This window comes from Onychostoma macrolepis, chromosome 13 (genome assembly GCF_012432095.1).
Source record: "Onychostoma macrolepis isolate SWU-2019 chromosome 13, ASM1243209v1, whole genome shotgun sequence".
Taxonomy (NCBI): Eukaryota; Metazoa; Chordata; class Actinopteri; order Cypriniformes; family Cyprinidae; genus Onychostoma; species Onychostoma macrolepis.
Genome location: NC_081167.1, coordinates 2,618,420 through 2,643,874, shown reverse-complemented (window position 1 = coordinate 2,643,874; position 25,455 = coordinate 2,618,420). Strand labels below are relative to the sequence as shown.

Genomic DNA, 25,455 nt, shown 5'->3' with positions numbered 1-25,455 from the left:
AAAAATGTCACATAGTTATGCATAAATGCAAACATAGAAGCAACACAGGAAAAATAGCAAAAGAAGAAAGACGTACTGGTCATATCAGTGATATCCATAAAACATTTCACCCCAGGTCAAGGATTGTGGAAAACCGCAACATGTTTCCAGTTTGTAAGGGCATTCAAAGAGGAGAGGGTTTGTAAGGTAATAGAATGCTGCAGCTCATTCCATGTGCAGGAAGCATAAAGAGACAGTTTACCTAGCTCACTGGAGACATTTTGGTGAATCAGGGTGCAGATGTACTGTTATAATTGCTAGGATAAAAGGCTGGGGATGTAAGTAGAAGCTTTATCTAATAATGTCTTGGCAATAAATAGAAACAAGTTGTTCTTCTTTGATGTAAAGAGGAGCAGCCTCCAGAGATTCAAATACTGTGGTCAATGCAGGCATTTGTTACAAAGCGTTATGCAGCATGATAGGCAGAATCCAATTGTTAATCAAGGATGAAGTTGCATGTATATAAATCATATTACCATACACTGTAAAAAAAACAACGTAATTTTATGGAAAATAACTGTGATTTATTCAGGTTGTTTTCTTTTATTTTGAATTGCAGTCAAAACGCTGTAAAATTATCTCTGAATTAACTACTTGGCTGTTATTTTAAGGATTATGAAATTAATGACAAATTACAATAATTCACGTTTTTAATACAGAAAAACTACTGTATTTTTATACAGTACATTTTCTGTTTTCTTAAATTACAAACAAATGTATGTAAAATTACAAAAATAATCTGTAATTAATAAAATAACAAAACCGTTAGATGATAAAATGGTCAAATTACTGGCAGCAACAGCTGCCAAACAAAAACCATAAAATTAAAGTAAAACATCCTTATTTAAATAATCTGACAAACACTGTTATTTTACAGGTATTTCCTGAATTTTTATGATCAAACACCTTCACTGAAAAACAAAAGACAAAAAACGGTCAAATGACTGGCAGCACAGGGTGCCAAACTAAAACCTTAAAATTAAAGTAAAATCTCCTTATTTAAACAAGCTGACAACACTGTTCATTTACAGGAATTTCATAAATTATTACAATCAAACACCTTCACTGTAAAATTAACTAATTAACGAATTAATTAATTGACCGTCACATGACTGGCAGCAACAGAACATTAAACACTAACAGATCTCTCTAGATCTCAGCATCTTCACTTATTACAAACCAGTCTGACTTTATTTAGTTCATACAAAACTTCTTATTGAGAATTAACAGAGGTTTAGATGTCAATGTTTTATTGAAAATAATAAACATTGTTTGAAATCACCATTGTGGAGATAAGCGTTTGCTTTAGTTGGGCTTCTGACTCTTCACTTTATAATATCATCTTTTCTCTGGCTGCTATGACTTTGCTAGTGAAAAAATTACTAGCGAAAACTCTGATCATATAAACCTGGTTACTTACTGATGATGAGTTAATCATCATGTAGTAACCTGATCACATCATGAGTATCGTCTCAGAGTATGTTGTATTTAATTTTTTTTATTTGTCTTTTTTATACAGCGTTCTTGTGATGTTATGACAGTCAGAGATTATTTTTTTATCATTATATAGAAAGTGTCTTGATTCACAGAAACATCAAGAATCAGCACATGAATCTCAACAATGGTGACAATCAACAAAAAGCTGGTTTTGTGATGATCAGAGCTAATCTGAATATTTTGTAGATTGTTACCATCGTTGAGGTTCATATGCAGATTCTTGATGTCTGTGACTCTACGTGCTCTTATCTAAACAATTTCTTCAAAATACCAAAGCAGGGCCACATTTCAAGCAATAAAATTGTAACACTACAGCAAAATGAAATGAATAAATTTAACATGTTCAGACATTTCTGATGAGGCTATTGAGTTAGGCCACTATACGATGTCAAGACCATTATCAGTATGTAAACCACTTCATCTGATCAGAATTTTTCTTGCAGGTTTTGCTGTAACAAATGTGCTTTAGAAACACACAGTTACAGTAGCCAGAGAAAAAAAACATTGTTTAAAAAGTGAAGGGTCAGAAGCCCAACTAAAGCAAACGCTTATCTCCACAATGGTGACTTCAAACTTGATTAATTTCAATAAAACATCAACATCTAAACCTCTGTTAATTCTCAATAAGAAGTTTTGTATGAACTAAATAAAGTCAGACTGGTTTGTAATAAGTGAAGATGCTGAGATCTAGAGAGATCTGTTGGTGTTTAATGTTCTTTTGGGATCTAAAGGGTTACTGTTTTCTGTGTTTTGTGGGTCACCATTGTGCTGAAGAGTAGAGTGTGTGCTTCAGTCCAGGAGAAGACCTAGAAGCAAGATGTTATGCTGAATGTATCTTTATTTAAAAGCAGTAACTGTGGAGTTGTTGATGTAGCGATAGTTATGAGTTTTTGCACTTATGCTGTTGTTAGATGATGGTTAACTGCAAAAAAAAGTTTCACAGAGAATGTTTCACAATTATAATCCAGACAATACCTGTATAGTAAAAAAAAAACTAAGAAAAAAAATAGGATGTTGTACCTTAATTTTACAGTTTTTGTTTGGTAGCTGCTTCTGCCATTCATTGACTGTTTTTTTTTTAAACGTTCTTTAACCGTTATTTCCATTAATGGTAAATGTTTGGCACCCTGTGCTGCCAAGCATTTCACTGTTTTTTTACATTTAATTTTTTTACAGTGTAGTCTAACACATTATGAAATTTGCTTTGCACAGTTTTCTTTCTGTCCTCAAATGTGTCGCTGACGTCAAATGTTGTTGGTTGTCTTTGGTGGATAACAGTGGGTTGTCTTCCAGTGGATAACAGCCTAAATTTGGTCTGCTCCTGTATGTATGACTTCAAAAGAGTGCTATGTTGAAGCCTGCCTGATGTGTTCATAACGCTGAGAAAAGGTAACCTTAAAATGGTTGCATCTAAATGAACTGGTTTTATTTACATCAAAATATTACTTACCTTCAATGAACCCAACATGTTTACATCAACGAACAAAAGTAAAATGAATGGAATAAATCAGGCACAAACAGCTCTTTAAGGTTTTTATCCACCCTATTCTTGCCGTCATTTTTTATGGGACTGGCTTCCGGTCCAGCTATTTTTAGCTGTACAAAACAGCTCTTTTGCTGCTTGGTATTGCAAAATGGTGTGTCTTACCTTATTATTTGAATGTATTAATTCAAATTAATTGAATGAATGAATTCATCTTAATTATGAACACACTGGTTTGTAGTGCAAACAGCTTTACAGTTTACTGCACGTTATTCTTCTTCTTGTTATTTCCCTACAGCAGCTAATGAACCGGAAGTCTCGCCCATTGGCTTACTTCCACATTTAGGAATAAGGTGGGTAGAGTACAGCTAACTATTATTGTACACAGAAAGTTACATAAAGATTATTTTGTATACAGAAGCGGGGAGAAAATAACAGCATATGTGTTCAGAATGACGTGTGTGGGTTCAGTATGACAATTTCCATTCTGAGTTTAGCTATTCCCTCACATTTGCTCTGATATGAAATTAGTCATTTATATGATAAAGCAGTTAAATGTGTTTTCAATATGGATACACTGCTGTATACAATATTACAAAATATATGATATAGCCATATCCACAGGTTATTACTTTGCTAAATGCATGTGGAAGATGATGTCATATGAGAAATATTCAGAGTTATGAAATGAAATTGAAAGTACCACATTATTCAAATGCAATCACAATGAATGGTTTTGTTAAGTGGTGAAGACTTTAAAAGATATCAACTCGACAGTGCTAAGGCCATTTTCCTTTTAAATTACTTTCCTTTACATCAAGTGCTCAACTGTATATATAAAAAAATGTTAGGTAAATTCACTTCAAGTATTGACATCTTAATGAAATGGTTTTACTGAATTTACTGAATCAGAATGAATATGTCAGGCTACACCAATGAAAGTCTCTGAACATAGCCAGTTTTTACGGTGTACAAGACGGTGTACGGCACGCGCACACACACACACACACACACACACGCACACACACACACCAACCCTACACCTAAACCTACCAGTCACAGAAAATTTTTAGATTTTCAAAAAAATCTTCATTATGTATGATTTATAAGCTTCATAAAATGTCCCCACAATGTCAAAATGTATTGGTATTACTATCCTTGTGGGTCCCCATAACGTGATAAATGCCAGGTACACACACATACACACCTACATTTAAATACTATAACAGTATCACAAAATACACCATTAAGCAGGTATTATACTTAAAGTGTACATATACCTGTACATGTTTGCTCTTTTAGATAGACACTGATAATTGATAATATCAATGATAACAGCATCTAAGATTTAAGTTCTTTAACATATCATATATTACTTTAGAGACACATTTTTACAGATCCTCTGATGACTGGTTGGAGTTCAGTACTCAGATACTCACTTCAGTTCTCCCATATTGGATTAAGTAACAAAAATGATTCAAATAAAAATGATGAGTCTCAAAAAGACCAGTGGCAAATTTTAAATGCCATTTGCACATTCTGATTGAACGATGAATTAATAGCTATAGTTTTGTGTGTGCTGTCACAGTGGTTCTTATCATTCTTTACAAATCACACAGAACCCTCATATCATCCTGTATGATTTCTAAAAAAAAAAAAAATGTTGTCGTTGTTAATTTAGCAATAAATTCAGATCTTCCAAATGTGCAAAAATTAATGTGTTTGAACCATGAACCATGAGGTCTTTGCAAATAGTTTGATTAGACATATGAAATCATGTGCAGTATTCACACGTGTGAAATCCAGATCTAGTTGTAGCCAGCAGGGCATTTGATCTGGCATAGACATGTGAGCGTCCGTCTTTAATAGATGAATGTGTCAGCATTAGGCTATGTCCAGTTCTGTGATTGCTTCTACTGGTAATTCTATTCTAACAAGTGGAGCTGTTAGCAAAATGATGGGGATTGAATTACTGCTTTGAGTTGTAAACATTAGTTCATCTCCTTCTCTGCCCTCTCTTTAAGCGTTACTTATATCATCTAACAGCAATTGTGCAATTATGCAACACTCTGGCAGGTGAGAGTTCTGTCGCAAGCTACTGCAGAGCTTTGATAAGTGCCATTTTTTCCCCTGGAAGTGCTGGGGGTTTCATCAAACAACCAGAGCAGTGGTGGTCATGTGATGAGCACATGAAACAAGTGAAAAGACAGAAATAGAGCTAGACATACTACCACTGTGAGGATGCTTTGAAAATGTCCTATGTGCAGTAACAGTGCTGCTCTGCCGCTAAATCAAAGCATCTTCAAGCACCAACTGGAAATCGCTAAACCTCAAATCCAGATTTTCCTGGATGCACTATAGACCCTTTTTCTGTCAGTAAACATTGTGACGTTTTTCTGTGGGCGGGGCTTAGGTAGAGGCAGAAAGATTCCACTGACCGCTTCGCTAACGCTAGCTATGAAGTTTGTTAGCTTGTTTTTTTTAACAATGGCTGGAGAAAATCAGATTTTACCTGCATATGTAAGGTCACTCACTGTGCAAGACCATGATTGTTATTTAAATAAGATTTGACGGATAAAATCAGATTGGCTGACCCTATGCTCATGGATGGACGATCTGACAGGATTACCTCCGATTGAGTGACTCGAGTCGCATATAACGTTAGAGAAACCTCAAAACTCACCTGTGTCTGTCTAGTCATGAAGATGTACATATATATCAATTTCAGCAGGCAACTATTTTTACAGCTAATGTTGAGATGTGAGAGTGAACTGGGCCAAAATATAAAAAGTAGGTTAAACATTCAATGTGATGGATATATTATATGAAGATGTATGTATCATGGCCAAGTAGTTATTTTAAAGTATATACATGCTGTAAATTATGTAAGTTAAGTTAACAATACATACAGTACATTTAAAGGAAGATGTGAATAGTTTCTAGAAATAAAAATTCCAGAAATTAATTTTGAACTTTCTGCATTTGATTATTCTTTCTTACCCATGTTGGGCAAGTTACTCAAATAATGTAATATATTACTCATTACTAGTTACTCCTTTCAAAAGTAATATTGTTACTTTACTTATTATTTTCTGGCAACAGTAATTAGTTACACTACTAGTTACATTACTTTTTCTTCACGCCCCGCAGAAGTAACTGTGTATCTTCCACATAAAATGATTCTAGCAACATGTTACTAACAACATATTTCTGCCTTATTGTTTGACCAAAATCCACATTGGATCACAGTCAGAAGTTATTACAAACACTCAAGAGTGATTGATAGTGACATTCAAGTAGAAGTGTGGTATTCATCTCATTAATTGTCATGTGTAGCTTGAAGCTAATTGGAATTTCTCCGTTACCCATATACGATTATATTTCATTATGTATTTTATCAAATCGCATAAGTTTGTAAGAAACTGTTTAATTTTCCCTAAAGATTTTTAATTATAGTAGTATAATGTACCACATGCTGATCAGAGGGATGTGGGTGGGATGTAATGCCAGAGTAAAGTAAAGTTTTATGGATGGTAACTGTAATATTATTACTGAAATCTTATTAGTAATTAGTTGCACTACTAGTTACTGCAAAAAGTAATAATATTACAGTAACTAAGTTACTAGTAACTAGTTACTGCCCAACACTGTTTCTTACTAAGTTCTTAGAAAGTCCAGCCACTATCAATCACATTAATGTATATTACAGATGATTAAGCATATACATCGTCAGTTTGTTGTTTTACACACATGCACACAGACATTATTTCATAGTTGTGAGATGCATAAGAAATCTTTATACAAGTAACACAAAGTACCGCGAGAGCGACAAGAGAGCAGATGGATCCTTATGCTTTCGAATGGCTCTCGCGGTACTTTGATGTCATACACTGACCATTCCGCGCAGCGCCGCTTAAAGTCGAACGCACCTAATGAACACATATATGACTCCGCCCTTATATACACAACAGGTGTGTTCGACTTCATGCGGCGCCGCACAGACCTATCGGCGAGAGCAGCCGCTTGCGGTCGGGGGCGGAATTGAAAGCGGAGACGTGAAGTCGGACTCTTTCTGCTCCCGGTAGTGATGCTCTCGCGGTGTTTGGATACTCTTATCACAGATGAAGTGAATAACATGCAATATTTGTCAAATGCAGGGACGTTTCAGAAATGTTTTCATGAGCAACAGAAACACTTTTTATATACTGCTTAATACAGGGCCATCTGTTCAAGAATAAAGTTCAACATAAACATGTACTATTTAAATACCAATAAGCCTTTATCAGTGTTTTTTATTATTAAATGTGACTCATTATAACATTGTGATTATACAGTTAAAAAAAAGATTACTGTTCTAAAAACAGATTTGTGGGCAGTATTTTTTTTTATTATTATGCAAAAATTATACAAAGGCTTGTACAAGCATATACAACTCACAACAAGTACAAAAACAAATAAACATTCATAAGAATATGTAAAGTAAAACAATTCATGCCAGGGGTAAAATTACAACAATTTAAAGTAACAAAAAGCTTCATAGGTCTTTCTTGCTTTTTTGTTCTAAATTTTATCTAATGTAGTATACCATTTGTTTAATCTCTTTTTATAAAATGTTCAAAGTTTGGCTTAGCTTCCATTTGTTCACACGATTGTGATATTTTCATAGTAAAAAAATATTTGTGAGCTGTATTGGAATTGAAGATGTTAGAAACACACGTCATTGTTGTCATGTGGTGAATTTGGCCAATCGTGAAACAGCTGTGTGGTCATCAGCGCTCCCGCAGTCGCTCTGGAGAAACTGCGCTGGCTGAGTCAGCCGGCTGCTCTCCAAACGCTCTCGCGGTACTTTGATGCCACACGTGACAGTGACGTGGCGTCGGCGCCAGTTCAAGTCGGGCAAATTTTCTAACCGGCATGCACTTCTTCAAGTCAGCCGCCGATCGTTTTTCATGGCGCCGCATGAAGTCGAACACACCTAAACTTAAATCACATGACTGCGCACATGACAAAATAAATAAATAAAATAAAAAGAATAGTAATAAAATTCGCCAGGGCAATCAACAAATCATATAACAAAAGGGCAATGAGCAAATCACATAAAAGTGAGAACAGCAATAAATTACAAGTGTTAAATTGAATTATTTATTTATGTATACATCTCCATTTTTACGGAGCCCTTTAAAGGACATTGTGGTGGGAGAAATTCGGGGTGAGTGGAAAAAATTCAGGGTGAACATACGAGCTGTAACCACTGCAAGCTGTAAAGTAAACAAGAAGAATTTGTCCGAATTCAAATGATTTTGCGAGGGAACGCAAATATCTTTGCGAGAGAATTGTTAATATCACCCCCTCTTTGAGGTAATTTAACTGCTTCAATGCCAATGTATTGTAGAGTTGAAATCGAATGTTTAAACTCGAAAAAGTGTTGTGCAACTGGACTTCTAAGGTTTAATTGATGCCCTAATTGCACATTGATGTTCAGCAATACGAGTTTTGAGTTGTCTGCTTGTTTTAATCTTTATCATAAATACACACACACACACACACACACACACACATATACATATATATATACATATACATACAGTATATATAGCTACATATACATACATATGTATATATATATATATATATATATGAAACGTTCTGCTACTTGAATATCACCTCAAACTATTTCACTAAAGCATTGCTTCAGAGTTTGTGTTTGATCTCTGTGAACAGTAAAGCCCACCTTTTTTTTTTTTTTTTTTTGATTGGCCATCTCAGTCATTGTGACATTGATGAATTTGGGACATTCTTAACTATTGGAGAGGACTTGTCCCTCTAAATTTCTATGGTGGTTACAAACCTGCACTATAATGTTGTCCATAACGCCTGTGAGCTGGGATTCACTGACTGCTGGACATGTCTCTTGGGAATGAGGAAAGTTGGCAGGCAAAACTGGGAAATGTGCCAACACTAATATTGCCTGGGACTTCAGGTCATTACGTCAGCCCATCTTCTGCTCTGCCCTCTCGGCTGATTCAACAGCTGTGTCTTCATTCATTCTCAGGTTGATTCACAAGTCCCAGTTTTTGGGACAAAACATTCAGTTGTTTCATTTCACAAACCTATCCGTGCTGTCATGGGTTTCAGAAAAGAAACAGTGATAAGAAAAGAGCCTCGAAAGACCAGACTGTTCTGATAAACAAGAGAAAACAGAACATTTGCCACATATCATACATTAGGTTAGGCTTATCAGGACATGGTGTACAGCAATTATTCAGAACTGAGTCACAATCCAAAGCATTAACAATGAAAGCAGACAAAAATGTATTTGTCAGTGGGCTTTTGAAAAAGCGACCCAGAAATCAGATATTAGTCTTCTCATATTTCACCTATCACATGTGCAATATAGGACTAGTCGTCACTTACCGCAGTGAATATTTCTAACAGGGTTTTCTGTGCCTTGTGACTACAACTCACCCTACTCTTTCCTATTACCTTGTATAACCCATACTGCATTATCAGTTCATTCTTAATTGTAGACAAATGCTGGGTTTGTTAATATTTCTAGTTCAATACACATTAAGTTATCTGATATCTGTGTTGACACATATTGAGTAATAGCAAGTATGGAGTTTGCATCAAAACATAATAAATATGGACATGTTTACCAGCTAAATCCAAAATAACTCTGTAATACATGAACTTTTCTGTCTGTTTTTTTTCAGTGTTTCGGTGCTATTTATTGCATTACTATTCAGTACTGCATGACACAAAGCTCTGAATTATTGATTTCATTAAGTGCCACACTAAATATGCTAAATAAAATCAATATTAATCAGCTGATGTCAATTAGCTGCTTATCTGTGACTATGTCAAGGCAGTTGGTTATCCACAGCTATTTCATGTGTTATTCATGAGCCAGCCAGTCCTATATATTTACATTGATTTTCTGCACAAATGCTTTCTAAACAAACCCATTTACAGGAATGTGCATACTGCGTCATAACAATTACTCATCATCAAGTAGAACAACATACAATTAAAGATAGGAGAGATAGTCGTTGATGATATAGACAATGAGTATTTTCAATAATATCTCCTTTTATTGTAACAGAGTCTCACAGCAGCAAGATCCCTGGTCAAAATCCAAATGCAGTTCATTTAAATCAAGCTGTTCAAATCAAGAAAAAAATCACAGATTAATTGAATTCCTTACACCTTTTTTTTTTAAAGTGAAATGTCCAGTGAATGCATGGCACTAAAAAAAATTTCTCTTAATCATGTGGCAGTATTTTATTATGGTGGTTTTTGTGTGTATTGTGGCTGTACAGAAAGGAAATCTCTGTTGAGTGGCACTAAAAGGTTAAGCTCTATTGTGCTTAAAAATAACATAGCCTTTGCACCTACACTAAACCTAACCGATAGAGTTAACAAAAGCAAATGTGAGAAGAAAAGCATTTCCATTTAATCTTGCTTCTGTAAGTCTCTGAGTTCTTTAGTTGAGTGTCATGACTAGTGTTTCACAGGATTTGTAGCCTGAGCGCTCAGAAACACAAATACTGTATGTACAGGAATGTTTCCAGACCTTAAATCTATGTATAGCCTTGTTTTTCCAATGAGCAAATTTTGCTGTTCATCTCTATGATTTTTGTTTATCAAATTGAAAATTACATCTTCACTGAGACCCTTATTAGTTTTGTGCTGGAAAAATAGGACTAATTCTTTTTCATTTAAAATGAAACTTGTAGTTAGATACTTTTTACGTTTGGCAACGTTTTTTTCAGCCACAAAGTATTCTTCAAGGAGTTGTTCTTTTCAGTCTGTTTTGCAGTTTGGAAAAACCATCACATGCGCACGGTGACCAACTACTTCATCGTGAACCTGTCCTTCGCAGACATCATGGTCACAATCACATGTCTTCCTGCAAGTCTTGTGGTGGACATTACAGAAACCTGGTTCTTCGGACAGACCCTGTGCAAGATACTACCTTACTTACAGGTGAGGAAGCTGACAACTTTAGTTTACTTTTGTAGGGAAGCCCTCTCAAAATGAAGTTTCAAATGTTTTGAGATCTGTACATTTGTGAATTTTGACACCTTTGATCTTGAACATCTATTACTTCTGAGACATCAGTCAACCTACCAGCAGATTCTAGAGGCTGTGTGTGTTTTTACATGATTGCTTTGCTTTCCCATCAATAAATCACATCAACAGCTTAAGCGCTTTGAAAGTATATTTTTATTTTTTATTTTTTTGAGCTGGAGATTTACTGCTATAAATGACACACTTGTCAACACCAGTAGATGGAACTGATGGAGTTCCTAGAGATGACAACGTGTTCCTCTGGTCATTTTTAAGAACACATTTACTCCACCTTCTTTCTTGGAAGGACCTGATGGATGGATGGATGGATGGATTTCAGCTGTCATATTCTTCACAATGTGAATGCTACAAGTTCTGTTGTTTCTTCTATATCCCTGACAGGCATGGTTATCTTCCCTAGATGGATGACTGAATATTAATAAGAGTTTTGAAGTTATCAAGACTGAAGAAGCAGCTGTGAGCCATGGCTGCAGCTGCTTCAAGTCTTGATATGTGCCTGAATAAAATCATTTGTTTCTACTCACATTCATGCCTTTTGACACTTTAAAAAAAGCCATGTTTGATTGATGCCAATATAATGTAGGATGCTTGCGTCTTGCAAATGCGTGCCAGGCACTTCTTTGAGCTGATGTTTAGGACGAAGTCAGAACATCAAAAGTAATTCTACTTGAGCAGGACTGGAATATGGAAAAATTCTAATATAGATGCTATGTCAAAGCATTCAGACATTCGCAGTATGGTGCACTTTAAAAGCATATCTGTTGGAAATTTACCAATTTGCACAGAAGACATGCATTGAAAAGTGAGCGATAATCATGTCATCTGACGTCCTTTTGTTTTTAAATAGGGTTCTGTTATTTTAGAAATGGAATTTCAACAATCCACATTTACATTATATCTTATAGCAGGACTGAAAATATGCACTTATCAGTAAATCAAAGCAATCCAAACTGGACTGCTTCAGCTACAACGCAATACATGCGTGCATTCATGCTGCTCATTGAGCGTGGTCTTCATTTCAAATCTTTCCATACCGGCCATGGTGCACACACACAAGGGAGGAACAAGGAGCACGGAGACGTAGAATAAGCTTCAAATAAACAGGCTTTAATCCAAACTCAAAATAGGGCAAGACAAGGCAAGGCTGGGACACACAGGAATCACAACGAGTAGACCAGACGAAAACTAACTAAACAGGCAGGAACTAAATACACAGGATAATTAACTATACACAGCTGGAACATAATCTAAACAATCAAACTAAATTAGGACAAGAGCAGGATGGACCAAATATGGGCATAGAGGGGGAAAACACACAAGACACGACACAAGGCTGACAAGACCATTTTCTGTATTTACATTTATGCATTTGGTGGCATGATAATCAATCCTCTGTTTTTGGCAAGTTGATGTTTTAAACCAGTGTTTCCCAAATGGGGGATCATGAAGGAACTGCAGGGGCTCGTGAGTTGATGAAAAACTAATAATTAACTACATTGAATGTAAAATTAAAATGCATGGGGCTGCATGATTATCGCGATATGATCCACTGTATTCAGCGACTCTATCTCTGCAGCAACTCCATCTCTGCTTGTGCTGTGAGTATAAGATGCATTTGGCAATGGAATGTGCGCTAGGTTTACTATTTACATATTTGCATTATTTATTGGACAAACATTTTGTTGACAGAAGTTGACAGCATTTCAAGGGTTTGAATGTTTAAAAGTAAAGAAATTATGGCAAAAAAGGCAAAGGCATTAAGAAAATAAAAATAAATAAAAGTTAAATGTTAATTTCTGGCTGTGGACTGAAACACTATCACAAATAAAAAGCGAGTTCACTTTAAAGTCCAGCTACAAAGTCAAAATAAATCCAACATTTAAGAATTTGTTCCCACAACTTATTCATTTGTTCCTCTGTTTTGGTTAAATTGCGACCAAGTATGATACATTTGATACATTTTAACCCTGTAAGCCAAAAAGTTACCCCGTATATCATCACCTTTAGATGTACACAGTTAAATAACATGCATATAGTTTTAAGCCTTTGTATTTCAGTATGTATTAATCTTGTGCAAAAACAGATAAAATAACAATTTTTATTTATTTTTTACATTTACTCTCTTTATTCAGTCTAGTGCTAAGCATGCTGAGAACTCTCCTGCAGTTTGAGTTCAGCTGAATAATCAGTTATTGAGTTCATGTACCTTTTTTATTAAGTACAATGAACTTTAGTAATATTTGAATGAAATTAACTAATTTTATTCAATTAATTTCACTTTTCGGTTTTACCACATATCTTCAAATCCATGCCAATTTTTTTTTTTTTTTCACAGTTTTTTTTTTTTCTTACCACAGATGATTGTATTAAATTCATCAAGAAAATAACACAATGAAATATTACACAAGTAGAATGGAAAATGATATTGAGGACATAAGAAAAATATTAAGTTCACTTACCCATGATATTTTGATTAAATAAAACTGTCCTATTGTGAGTTATATATTGCATTGTTTAGAATATGTGTACGTTCTTTGTCTGGCCATAATAGTGGTTTCTGGGATTCCATCCTCTCTCTGTTTTCTTCCAGACAATCTCTGTGTCTGTATCGGTTCTGACACTGAGCTGCATTGCCCAAGATCGCTGGTACGCTATCTGCCACCCCCTGAAGTTCAAAAGTACTGCCAAAAGAGCCCGCAAGAGTATCATTCTGATCTGGCTGGTTTCCTGCGTCATCATGATTCCACAAGCCATTGTCATGGAATGCAGCAGTTTGCTCCCAGAGCTCACCAACAAAACCAGCCTGTTCACCGTCTGTGATGAGCAGTGGGCAGGTAAGAGATCCTTGCGAGAGGGATCTACTGAAACCTCTCCTATCAAGACACAGTGGGGCTATATACCATTTTAGACAGGCCATTTATTTTTGCAGCGTGAGCGCAGAGCGATAGTTAGGTTCAAGCACTTATCGACTGCAACCTGTAGAACACAGTTTGTGGCTAAAATTATCCTCTCTCCACAACAGTGTTCAGTTAAACGATTTTGAGAACAAAGTTCTGTTTTTAGGACATAACAGATCATGTGATGCATATAAAAAACAAACAAAAAAAAAAAACATCACAATAAACATTAAGAGCTTTCAAAGTTGTCTTTATTTACAGTAAGTAAACTAAACATTGACTAACAAAATGTTTTAGTTTTATCCTGTGAAAATTCTACTTTCATATAATAGCGAATAGTGAAACAAAAACATTTAAATTTGTTCAAATACATCTTTGTGTCTAGCTTTTTAGTGGTCATAATGTACTTTTTATTTAAATACATTGGGATGGGTTAATATGCAGTGAAACCATCATATCCTCTTTTATGTTTTAGAATCAGTCATTTCATATCAACATACTGTTATGAATAATGAACGCCTCATACCGTGCATATTTTTTCAGTAAATTCTCCATTCAGTTTTATAAACTGTGAAATTTGTCAGAAGCAGCACTCCAAATCAGCGGAGCCCAAAGGAACATTTTTTCCCCCTTTTCTCCCAGTTGCCATTCCATCTTGAACGGTATGTTGCTAGAGTAAAAATGAATCAAGCTCTTGTGTGAATTCAAACATTTATAATGCTGTGCAGCATATTCCTTTAAAAAGATTAAATCTGTTTGCATTGATCGTTGCCTTGCTGAGCAAAAAGACACCATGACAGATGAAAAGACATCAAAGGCATAGTGCGGCTCCCTGATGAGAAACGTGGGCCACCCCCCTGATGGGTTCTCACAATGGACCCCAATGAGTCAGTTATGCCACAATAACAGCAGCCTGTATGAAGAGGAGTTGAGGGCCCATGAGATGATTGTTGGGTCAAACAGTAATCTCCCATGTGGCAGAAAATTTGCTGGATGAGAAAATAACATTAAATCACCCTTTCCATTATCGATCAAGCAGAATTTCATAGCAACAAGTCAAGGATTTTATTGCAGTTGCTGTTACAACAACAAAGCGAATGAGGTTAAAATTAGATTACTAAATAGGAATATTTCAATGGAAATAGAATAAAGGAGTTCAGCTTGTCTCCGACTTCCCCTATATGAAATACTTAATAAAGCAGGCTTGGACTTTTTAACTTTTATATTTTAACATTTACATTTAGTCATTTAGCAGACGCTTTTATCCAAAGCGACTTACAAATGAGGACAATGGAAGCAGTCACAATCAACAAAAGAGAAGTATTCAAGTGTTATATGCGACACAGTACACGTAGCATTATTATTATTATTTTTTATCTTAATGTCAAATTCTTGAAATTTGATATTGAAACATGAAGACTTTTAAGCTATTTTTTGAAAGTCAAAGTGTATGAAAGTTCATAATATTAAAACAAAACATTTTCATATTAATTCAATTATTAGCTTAAGTATTTTCATAAACCATTTTGAACTAAGCATTTTTCCAGATCAAAAATGCCAGTTTTGATTTCACCTCATTGTATATGCCTTAGCACTATAAATATAAGATTAAAGTGAAATCAAAAGTGGATCTCAGAAGTCAACATCTCCACTCATTGGGGAGCTGCCAACATTAAAAATATCTTAAAAGAGTCTTCTCAATAAATCTCTGACTCTCCAAAGAGTTTGATGCTCTGTCACTATTTTGGAACTGCTCTCTGTGGGCTGTCATGAATCAAATCTGTCGTGAATTTCGGCCCTTTGTGATATTGTGCTGCCATTGCAAGTCACAGGCTTTAGGATTTAGCCACAGGTGTTTGAGCAAATCACTGTGCTCAGAGCAGATGTCAATCACAATAAATTCAAGCAGATTTGCTAAAGGGTCTTGTTATCATTGCCTGCTAGAATACCACTTTATAATGCTCTCCCTAGGGTTGCAGATAAAGTTACTGTGATAAAACCCAGCTCTGCTAAATATTACAAACCTGGGCTGTCAATCTAAACAGCGTGAGATGCTTTTGAAGAAATTTGTCACTCTACACAGGATGTTTGATGAAGTGGGAAGAGTAATTTTAAGACATACATTGATAATAAGACTGCCAAGTGCTCTTAACGCTTTTACAGCACACACAGGAAATGATTGTTTATTTTTAAATTCAACGAGCCCCATTTCAGAGATAATCACAGTGTCTCAAGTGTTTAACAGGCCTCTCTGTGACAATGGAGAGATGATTCAAAACACATTTCTGTCTCCATTAAATGACTGTTTGCTATCACATGTTCTCATTTGCTGCTTTTCCTAGAATTGCAAAATTAAGAAGTTCCATAAAAACACATAAAGCTGCCATTGCTCAAAATTGCTGCTGCAAAATCAAACCATTTTCATGTCCTTGATTTTACTGTTGGTTATATATATATATAATTAATACTGCTAATGCATGAGTTGAAATCAATCTTAGGATCTTTGATCTGCCAAAATATTTATTTCCAAATGGTTTATGCAACAATTTGAAATAAAAATCTAATGTATGAAATATTCATCATTTGTTCATTTCTCATGGAATTTCTCATGGCTTTCTGTCGTCCAAATACCTTTTTCCATGCAGTTACAATGAATAGGGACTGAGGCTTTCAGCAACATAAAACTGAAAATCTGTGGATACGTACTGTTGTCCCTGTTAACTTTCCCCTCACATTTTCAGTAATGATACATATTTTACCTTCTACAGTTTAAGTGCAAATATTTTCCTAACAGAAACCTGAATAACAAGGTTTTCAATTTTGAACAATCTTGCCTGAGACTGGTTTCACTGAAAATAACTGCCTTTGATACTGTATTTTTAGGGAGTTCGTTGGAGAAGTATTCATGAGAAATGTTTATTTTCAAAGTTGATCTTAAATAAAATGAATTCACAAAACGGATCGGAATTATTTTGTTTATGTCGAGGAGATGATTTTAAAGGAATAGTTCGCCCCAAAATGAAAATGTTGTCATTTACTCACACTCATGTCGTATAAGTTTCTTTCTTATGTTGAAGAATGCTGGTAAGCAAACAGTTGATGACCCACACTGACTTTCATAGTAATTTCTTTTCCTATGGAAGTCAATGGGGGCCAACAACTGTTTGAATAGCAGCATTATTCAAAATATCTTATTTTGTGTTCAGCATTAGAAAGAAACTTACACAGGTGAGGTGAAACAGCATGAGGGTGAGTAAATGATGACAACATTTTCATTCTGGGCTGAACTGTTCCTTTACTGTATGGTTTCAGAAGACTTGGAATATATCGGGACTATCTTTAAGCTCAAAAGCCTCAGTTCCAGAGGATGAACGTTTCTTTTTGAGCAAACGAACATGATCAAATCTATTCTGCTCTGAATTTCATTAACATAATTCATATACATAAAACCCAACATGAAGGCTTTTATAAAGTGATAAGTCTGCCTTTTCACATTTTTGAGCAATGGATGTAATCATGATATTGAACATAACATAGAAATGACTAAAAAACTAGATATAATATGAAAAGGTTTAATAATGTTCAATCCTGTTACATTCAGTTTGTAGAATGTTCATGAAAGTGTAAGTCTCCACTGAGCAATCACAGTAGATTCTATTTAAAATAATGGATGCTGAATGGTCAACACAGCATTCTTATCTTGCAATGTTTTACAACATACTGTATGTTCTAAATTTTCCACCGTGCTTAAAAGCTCCCTTTACCTTTCCTAAAAAATCTCTCTTCTGTTTTTTGTTTCTGAATGTCATGAGCATTTGAGTGATGTTGTTGTTTGATTCTCTCTTCTGCAGATGAAATCTACCCTAAAGTGTACCACACCTGCTTCTTTATTGTCACTTATTTTGCTCCATTATGTTTGATGGTCCTGGCATACATTCAGATCTGTCACAAACTCTGGTGTCAACAGGTATGTCAGCATTTTTGACTTAACACTTAATGTCATGTCTATATACACGCACAGTAGTCAACAGTTGAAGTGGATCAAAACCTTTCATCAAAGTTGTTCTAAAACCTAAAACCAAAATGCTTTCTTGTCTTAGGACAACTTTGATTAACTTTTTTGATCCACTTCAAATGTTGACTACTGTATATATATATATGAAGAGTTCAGACGCAAAAGTGCCGTTTGAGATTTTCTTCTAAAATGAGCATTTTTATCAGGTGTAGGTTCAGTAATTTGACTTTTATGGCAAGGAATATTTTCTTTTCATTGTCATTAAAGTGACATAAACACATGTCTACATGCACATCCGCATGCTAATGTAGCCTTGTAACCGAGGTGGAATTTGGCTTGACTAGGTTTTGGATTTGGTAGTGCTAGGTTTGCTTTTGCTTACTAGCAACTGGGCATCATCTAAAGTCTTTACTTCTGTATTCATTGCTAAAAATGTGGCAATATAGATATAGTTTAATGGGTCTGAACTGCTGCACTGTTACCCATAACACACAGTGCTTTATCTCTGAACAGATTCCTGGAACATCATCTGTGCTTCAAAGGAAATGGAAGTCGCTGCAGTGTTCCGCCCATGCTGTAGGCTCGGGAGAATCGGTGAAGGTGAGAACCAGCACCGTCTCAGCGGAGATCAAACAGGTTAAAGCTCGACGGAAGACGGCACGCATGCTGATGGTAGTGCTGTTTGTGTTTGCACTCTGTTATCTGCCCATCAGTGTTCTCAACATCATGAAGAGGTAAGCACTATGATACTTGGCTGAGGTAGTGCATGTGCTTGTAACACACCAATTATGCTTACACCTCCTCTTTCCCTGCATTTAACTCTCAAAACATCTGTCAAAACCATGGCTGAAAATAAATTTTGCATAAAGACAACAAAGCCAATTTTTTGGACCATTAATGTTTTGGATTGTGATGCCATTCTAAAACCAATTCATGAGTATTGTTTTGTAATTATTCTCGAATATGATCCACATTAGTTCCCTTTAGAGTGGAACTCAATGCTGAATCATTGTTGGTGCTAAGGGATCACTTCTGTATCGGCCCATATCTGAAGCATGTGTGAAAACGCCAATCTTGATTGGCTGAATGTGAGGTCAGGTGAAGTGAAATGTAAACAAAATCATAAAAGACTGTCACACAAGATGGAGCCAGGACCCTCTCTTGTGAATGTGATTTCATTTCAAACAAAAACAATGATGGCTCACTCGCAGTGCACTCTAGTGCAGGGATCCTCAAATCTGGCCCACGAGATCCACTTTCCTGCAGAGTTTAGCTCTAACCCTATTCAAACACACCTGAGCATGCTAATCAGTGTCTTCAAGATCATTAGAAAATCACAGGTAGGTAAGGGTTGGAGCTAAACTCTGCAGCAGATTGGCCCTCCATGGAAAGATTTGAGGAACCCTGCTCTAGTGCAAGGTGTTTTATTTACAGTGCCAGAAAGGTAGTACAGTCCACACAGTGTGATTGGCTATTAACAGTGCACATCCCTAAAAAAAAAAAAAAAAAAAAAAAAAACTTCAACATATACACACAAAAAACACGTAACCACTCCTTATTAATGATCTGAGTTGCACACAGCACTACAATTGACCCTTCAAAGGGAGTTTGATTAACAGGCGATCTGACTCCATTTTGTCTGACAAACAAATCAGACAGGAGAGTAGATTAACTTTAGTGATCTTAATATTTGGTGTATTCTTCTGCACGCTCCATTTGGTTTTGCAGCCTAGCAACCCAGATAAATGGTCTAAATGGTCAGCCGGGTCCGGGTCGGGTCCCAATCTATTACTTTGGGTCCCGGGTCTATTTAACATTGTGTGTAATACCCGAGTCGATCGGTGAACACCGCACCCGCCAGTGATCAGTGTCAGTCAGCATGCGTGTGTTTTGTAAAATGCAGTTTGTATTAGGATGAGAAAAGTGTGAGCGGGAAATAACATGAAACAACAACAACAACAACAACACGCGTTACCTCAGCTGCCAGAAGCAGAGCGCGGGCGGAGTTAGGCGGATTCCTTCATGAGTGATGTGAAAAAAAAGAAAGAAAAAAAAGCTGAAACAAAACTGAAGAGTTTTACCTGTGATTAAACATGCACGCAGTAAAGTGTAATGCACTTCTTGTTCTATGCGGTTTTTTTGCTATAAAATAATTGCTCCGAGTCTTTATTACAACCAACAAAAAGTATTGTTATTGTAGGGTAAACGCAACAGTTGAAGTTAAAAAAAAAGAACTGCGACGTTGCATTAGTCATCCGTCTCCAACCGTGACAGCAAGTAGACTTTTAAAGCAGGAATAATGAGTGGATTAAGAAGGATGATTCCTCTCTCTCAGTATTTGGCAGAGTGGATGGTCGCCCAGCCCAAGGGGCCTGGGAAGGCTGGCATCTCCTCTGGCGCATAAATTGCCTATAGATGAAGGATGAATTTCTGGCTCTCAGGTACTTTCTCCCAGACCTGACAGGTTACCTCATGTTGGTGCAGACATAAAACATGGCGGTAGTCTGTTATATAAATCACCAGGAAGGATTGTGTTCACACCCCATGTTCAGGTTGGTGCAGCAGATCCTGTTCTTGGCTCAAGATAAACTGATTTATCTGAGGGCAATTCACATTCCAGGGTATTTGAATTTGGGAGCAGACATCCTGTCGAAGAAGGGGCTGAGGCCCAGGGAATGAAGATTCCACCTGGATGAGAGGTTTGGCTGGATAGAAGTAGATTTGTTTGCCTCCGAGGAGTCAACCCACTGTCTGCTATGGTTCGCACACACACTTCCAGCTCTGCTGGGGCTGAAAGCTATGGTACAGACATGGCCAGGGCAATGTCTGTATGCTTTTCTGCTCCCGGGAGTTCTATCTAGAGTTCATCATGGCATAACTTTGAACAATTGCATGAAAGTACAGCACCATGATGACCCAGTCCACTGCCTGATTGGTTCAGAGCTGAAGTTTTTACAGGAGTGCCTTTCAGCAGGTTTATCACCTGCCAAATTTAAAGTGTATGTGGCTACAATTTCTGCTTGTCAGTCACATCAGTGGAGCCTATGAGGAGACATCCCCTTGTATCTTATTTCCTCCTTATGCCTATCTGCAGGCTGTGGGTTCCTTTCTTAGATCTTTCCATAGTCCCGGAAAGGTTATCAGGTGCTCTATTTGAGCCTTTGGAGTCAGCTTCAGAGACGTTTCAATGACAGACACACTCACACAGTTCAGTCTAGGGCTGCACAATATAGCCTACCAACATTAATTACGAATTGCAATATTCTTAGTGCGATTTTTGAATCAGAATTAAGTCCACGATTTAAAACATGCGTTGCGTGTTTTGAAGAGTGGGCGCGAGTTGTAATAACAGTGAGGGTCTCAGAGCAATGTCATTATTAAAAGGCTCAATTGGTCTGCATTATTAATGAGAAGAAACTTGCTCACTTCACTGCACTGTATTCTGCATGAGATTGCATACACCGGAAAATTCAAATGTTACGAAAACTGTTTCAGGTAGGCTATGTTCATTCATTTCTACCATCTGTTTGAACTCGGCGCTGTTTTCGTTCCTTTATATGCATTTGGCTACCTGCCAATAAGGAAACGGTCTGTAAAAAGCATTTTACATGTATGGGGTGAGCAGGGCACAAATGCGCGGTTAATTGTAACACTAAAAGATTTAAACATTTCCACATAACAAAATGTCATATTATTTCCTTGCCATATCATCTCTATATAGAGATAAAATGTGCCAAAGTTCAAAAATCTTTTGAAGATTAGACCTCTGCACATAAACAACACATGCGCGTGGTGCTGCTGACGTAGAACGCGAATGTGCGCATGCATTGTTTAAGTGCAGAGGTACTATATGTGGGAATATTAGCAGAAATCATACCATGTGTCATTCTTGACGGGACAGTATGCTTATTTGTAGTGTGCCAGCCACCCAGTAATCGCAATAATTTTGTGCTTTGTTTCTTTTAATATAACACAGCTTATTCAAATTCTATCAGTTTTATCACGAAATACAAATTCTAAATTAGTTTTTCCTCTTTATTGTTTATTGCAAGATGAAAAAGTGAAGGAACATCAGAAGGCATGAAAAAACAAACAGTATAGCCTAATATAATGAAACGAATGTATCATTGTAATCGGAAAGATGATTGACTCAAATGCCGCTTAAACTGAAGCAAATACAGCGATCTGTCATGTCACACCATATTAAAGAATGTGTAAAACACATTGTTGTAAGACATATTGTTTGTATTTCACTATAAAACTGACAGAATTTGAAAGCTGAGACTTTGGAATATTTCCCGGTGCTTCCAATCCAGGCCATTTGCATGCACAATAAGATAATACGTATACTCTCAAAATATTATAACTTTAATCTCGTAATTGGTACATATTAATTCTCATAATTTTGACTTTATTCTTAAAATATTTTGACTTTATTCTTGAAACATTTCGACTTTATTCTTGAAACATTAAGACTTCAATCTCGTAATCTTAGATTTTTATTTTTTATTCTTTAACGTGGTAAAGGGAGTTTTGTAATGGGTAAATTAAATGTAAGCTAATACAGTCCTAATTACTAAGCTCAAATGAGTTAATGTGTGTTTCTTATAGCAGTTAAAATATAGTCTTTTTTATTACTTATTTACATTTTTTAATTGAGTGCTTTTATCTTTTATTTTAGTGATTTTAACGCTTTAAAGAGCAATGTTAGATTGCAATGTTCTAATGTTATGCAAACTATAAAAGGTAGGCTACAGCTGTCATAAAACCAGAGAGAAAGGCTGCATGGCTATAGTATGTGAGAGAGTTAGTGGTAATATCATTGTGTTCCTATTGGTCAGTGTTAGAGGATCTCAGTTTAGCCTGACAGTTAGCCTGCCCCGGACCAGGTTAGTTCCCAGGTTAGGCCCTATACATTTGCACACATTTACCTAGATCAACCTTGAGGTTCCTTTTTTGTGGTGATGCTTGCTGCTGCACAATGGTGCCCCATAGTTGAGTCCAATGTTTCTACATTTGCCATGTACATGTTATAATGGGATTCTTTCATTTACATTTACATTTATATTTATTCATTTAGCAGACACTTTTATCCGTTCATGTTGTAGACCACGAAATAGGAATTGATTTACCGTTGAGATACAAGTTTTAACAAAAAACTAAATAAATTATAAAATGATAAACCTCACAATTGAACCTTTAAACCATTTTTTTTTTGAGTCAGAAGTATAAATTATTATATTACTTAAAACGGGTTTATGTGGGTGGATTTTTGTATTGGTCTGAACAAAAACTGCAGACTGGATTATTGAAAATGCACATTCATTCTCTGCCAGTAGGAGGTGCTTTTGGAACATCAGAAATATAGTGGTTTTCCCCCATAACGGCTGTAAACAAAGCAGCACTCAGCTCATAAATGATACTTTATCAGGTAAAATGAAAATGCCATCGAAACTTTTCTGAAGACAATCGGTTCCCTTCAGAGGTTCATTCAAATAAAAACTTGAATTAGCGAGAATGAGAAAAGTGTGAAAAAAAGTATAGCCTATTGACGAGGAAAGTCCACTGATGAGTTACCAGCTTAAGCCTACATTTAATTTTAGTCATTTTAACTTAGGGCTGTCAAACGATTCAAATATTTAATTGCATGATTGTCATGAGTTAACGAATAATCGCAACTTAATCACATATTTTTATCTGTTCTAAATATACCTTAAATTAATATTTTTCAAGGTTTTAACACTCTAATCAACATGGGCATGGACAAATATGGATGCTTTATGCAATATATGTTTATTATTAGTGAAACCATAGTTAACATAGAGCATGAAGAGTAGACATGTTTCAAAGGTCATAGATGTTTTTCAAAGAACTCCTTCATGTCTATTAGACACGTGAAAAAAAGAACATAGAAATACCATGTTCCCATCACTTCTCTTTCTTGTTTTAACTGACAAGTTTAACTGTTTTAACTGAAAGCACAGCTGCTTTCAGCCGCTCGCTGAACAGAGCAGACGCAGAGAGAGAGAGAGGTGTGTGTGTGCTGGGAAAGAGAGACCTCGCGCTCGTGCAGCAGTCAGCTTCAGATGCATTATATTTATATCAACACACACAAAAAAGGAATACTAAGTTTTTAAAAATGCTTCACAAAGTAGTGTAAAAGTAGTAGCTCTTATAGTGATGTAACACATTGTTGTGAGTAATGTGAGGCAAAATGTTCTTTAAGGCATGAGAAAAACTGCTCAGATAATATCTGTTAATTATATGGCCCTTTGTACTCTGAATTCCGTTCAAACCAAGAATCTGTATCTATAATGAATTCTGGTCTAGTAATGTTTTTGAAATAATTCAACATATTATCACGGACAAGTATTTTCGCCTCACTAGTTTAAGATGCATGTATTTGACTGAACTGGAGGCCGTAATAAAATGCCTATAAAAATCTGCTCCTTTTAAGGTTTTTCAGAGGAGGGTCTGAGTGAATTTAAAACCCCCAGCCAGCTCTATAATAAATGCTCGATTTATTCAAAATGTTAGAAGCTGTTTTTGATGGTTGCTTTTTTATGTTTTTGTCCACCTGTCTGCAGAGTATTTGGCGCTTTTAAGAACACAGACAACAGAGAGACTGTCTATGCCTGGTTCACCTTCTCACACTGGCTTATATACGCCAACAGCGCCGCCAATCCAATAATCTACAATTTCCTCAGTGGTGAGTGTTTGACACCTTTCCACTACATCAGAGGTTCCACCACAATTCTGGTTCTGGAGACCCACAGCAATTTTGAGTGTCTTTCTTCTTTACACACCAGATGGAAATCATCATCATGTTAGCAAAGAGCTGTGTGAATTGATCTGGGTGTGTCAAATAAGAAAGACATATAGATGACCAAAGTTGAGAACAACTGCACTACACGTCATTTCCTCCATCTGCTGGTCACACTAAGGCATCGCAGCTTTCATTCCCTACACTGCCTGCAAACACACAAGAGAACTTCAAAGCTTTGAAATGCCGTTTGCCCTCCGGAAACATCCTGCACCTTTTCATTCCAAACAAGCATGCTAATTATTTCTTCATTAGCATTGCAATATTCTCTTTGTGCACCATGGTACAGGTTTGGTAATACTGAGTACATCATTACCCGGTCAAGGATGCTTTAGACATCATTTAGAGCAGCGTGGAAGATGAATTCATACATTTAATGCCACCAGTCACACGGTGGACCAAAACTTTGGTTTGAATTTGAAAGGCCTGAAAAGAGTTGTTGATGTTTTTATAGTCTCTTTTGTCATACTGTCCCAATGACAAGCTGTTCTACCACTAAAAGTACAGTTTTTGCCATTTTTTTGTTCTGAGAGACTTTAAAAAACCTGCCATTTTCAAATAGGTGATATACTGACATGACTAGAGGCATTTCCAGGTTGCTCTTTCTGAA

General features: G+C 36.1%; 1 protein-coding gene across 1 annotated transcript in view; it reads left to right on the top strand.

The window, feature by feature from the left end:
• Positions 1-25,455, top strand: part of hcrtr2 (hypocretin (orexin) receptor 2) — a 28,457-nt gene that overhangs the window by 1,553 nt on the left and 1,449 nt on the right. The window contains exons 2-6 of the mRNA XM_058796013.1: positions 10,827-11,005; positions 13,701-13,944; positions 17,859-17,974; positions 18,536-18,756; positions 24,610-24,731. Of these exons, the coding sequence (XP_058651996.1) occupies positions 10,827-11,005; positions 13,701-13,944; positions 17,859-17,974; positions 18,536-18,756; positions 24,610-24,731 (882 nt within the window). The remainder of the gene's footprint in view (positions 1-10,826; positions 11,006-13,700; positions 13,945-17,858; positions 17,975-18,535; positions 18,757-24,609; positions 24,732-25,455) is intronic.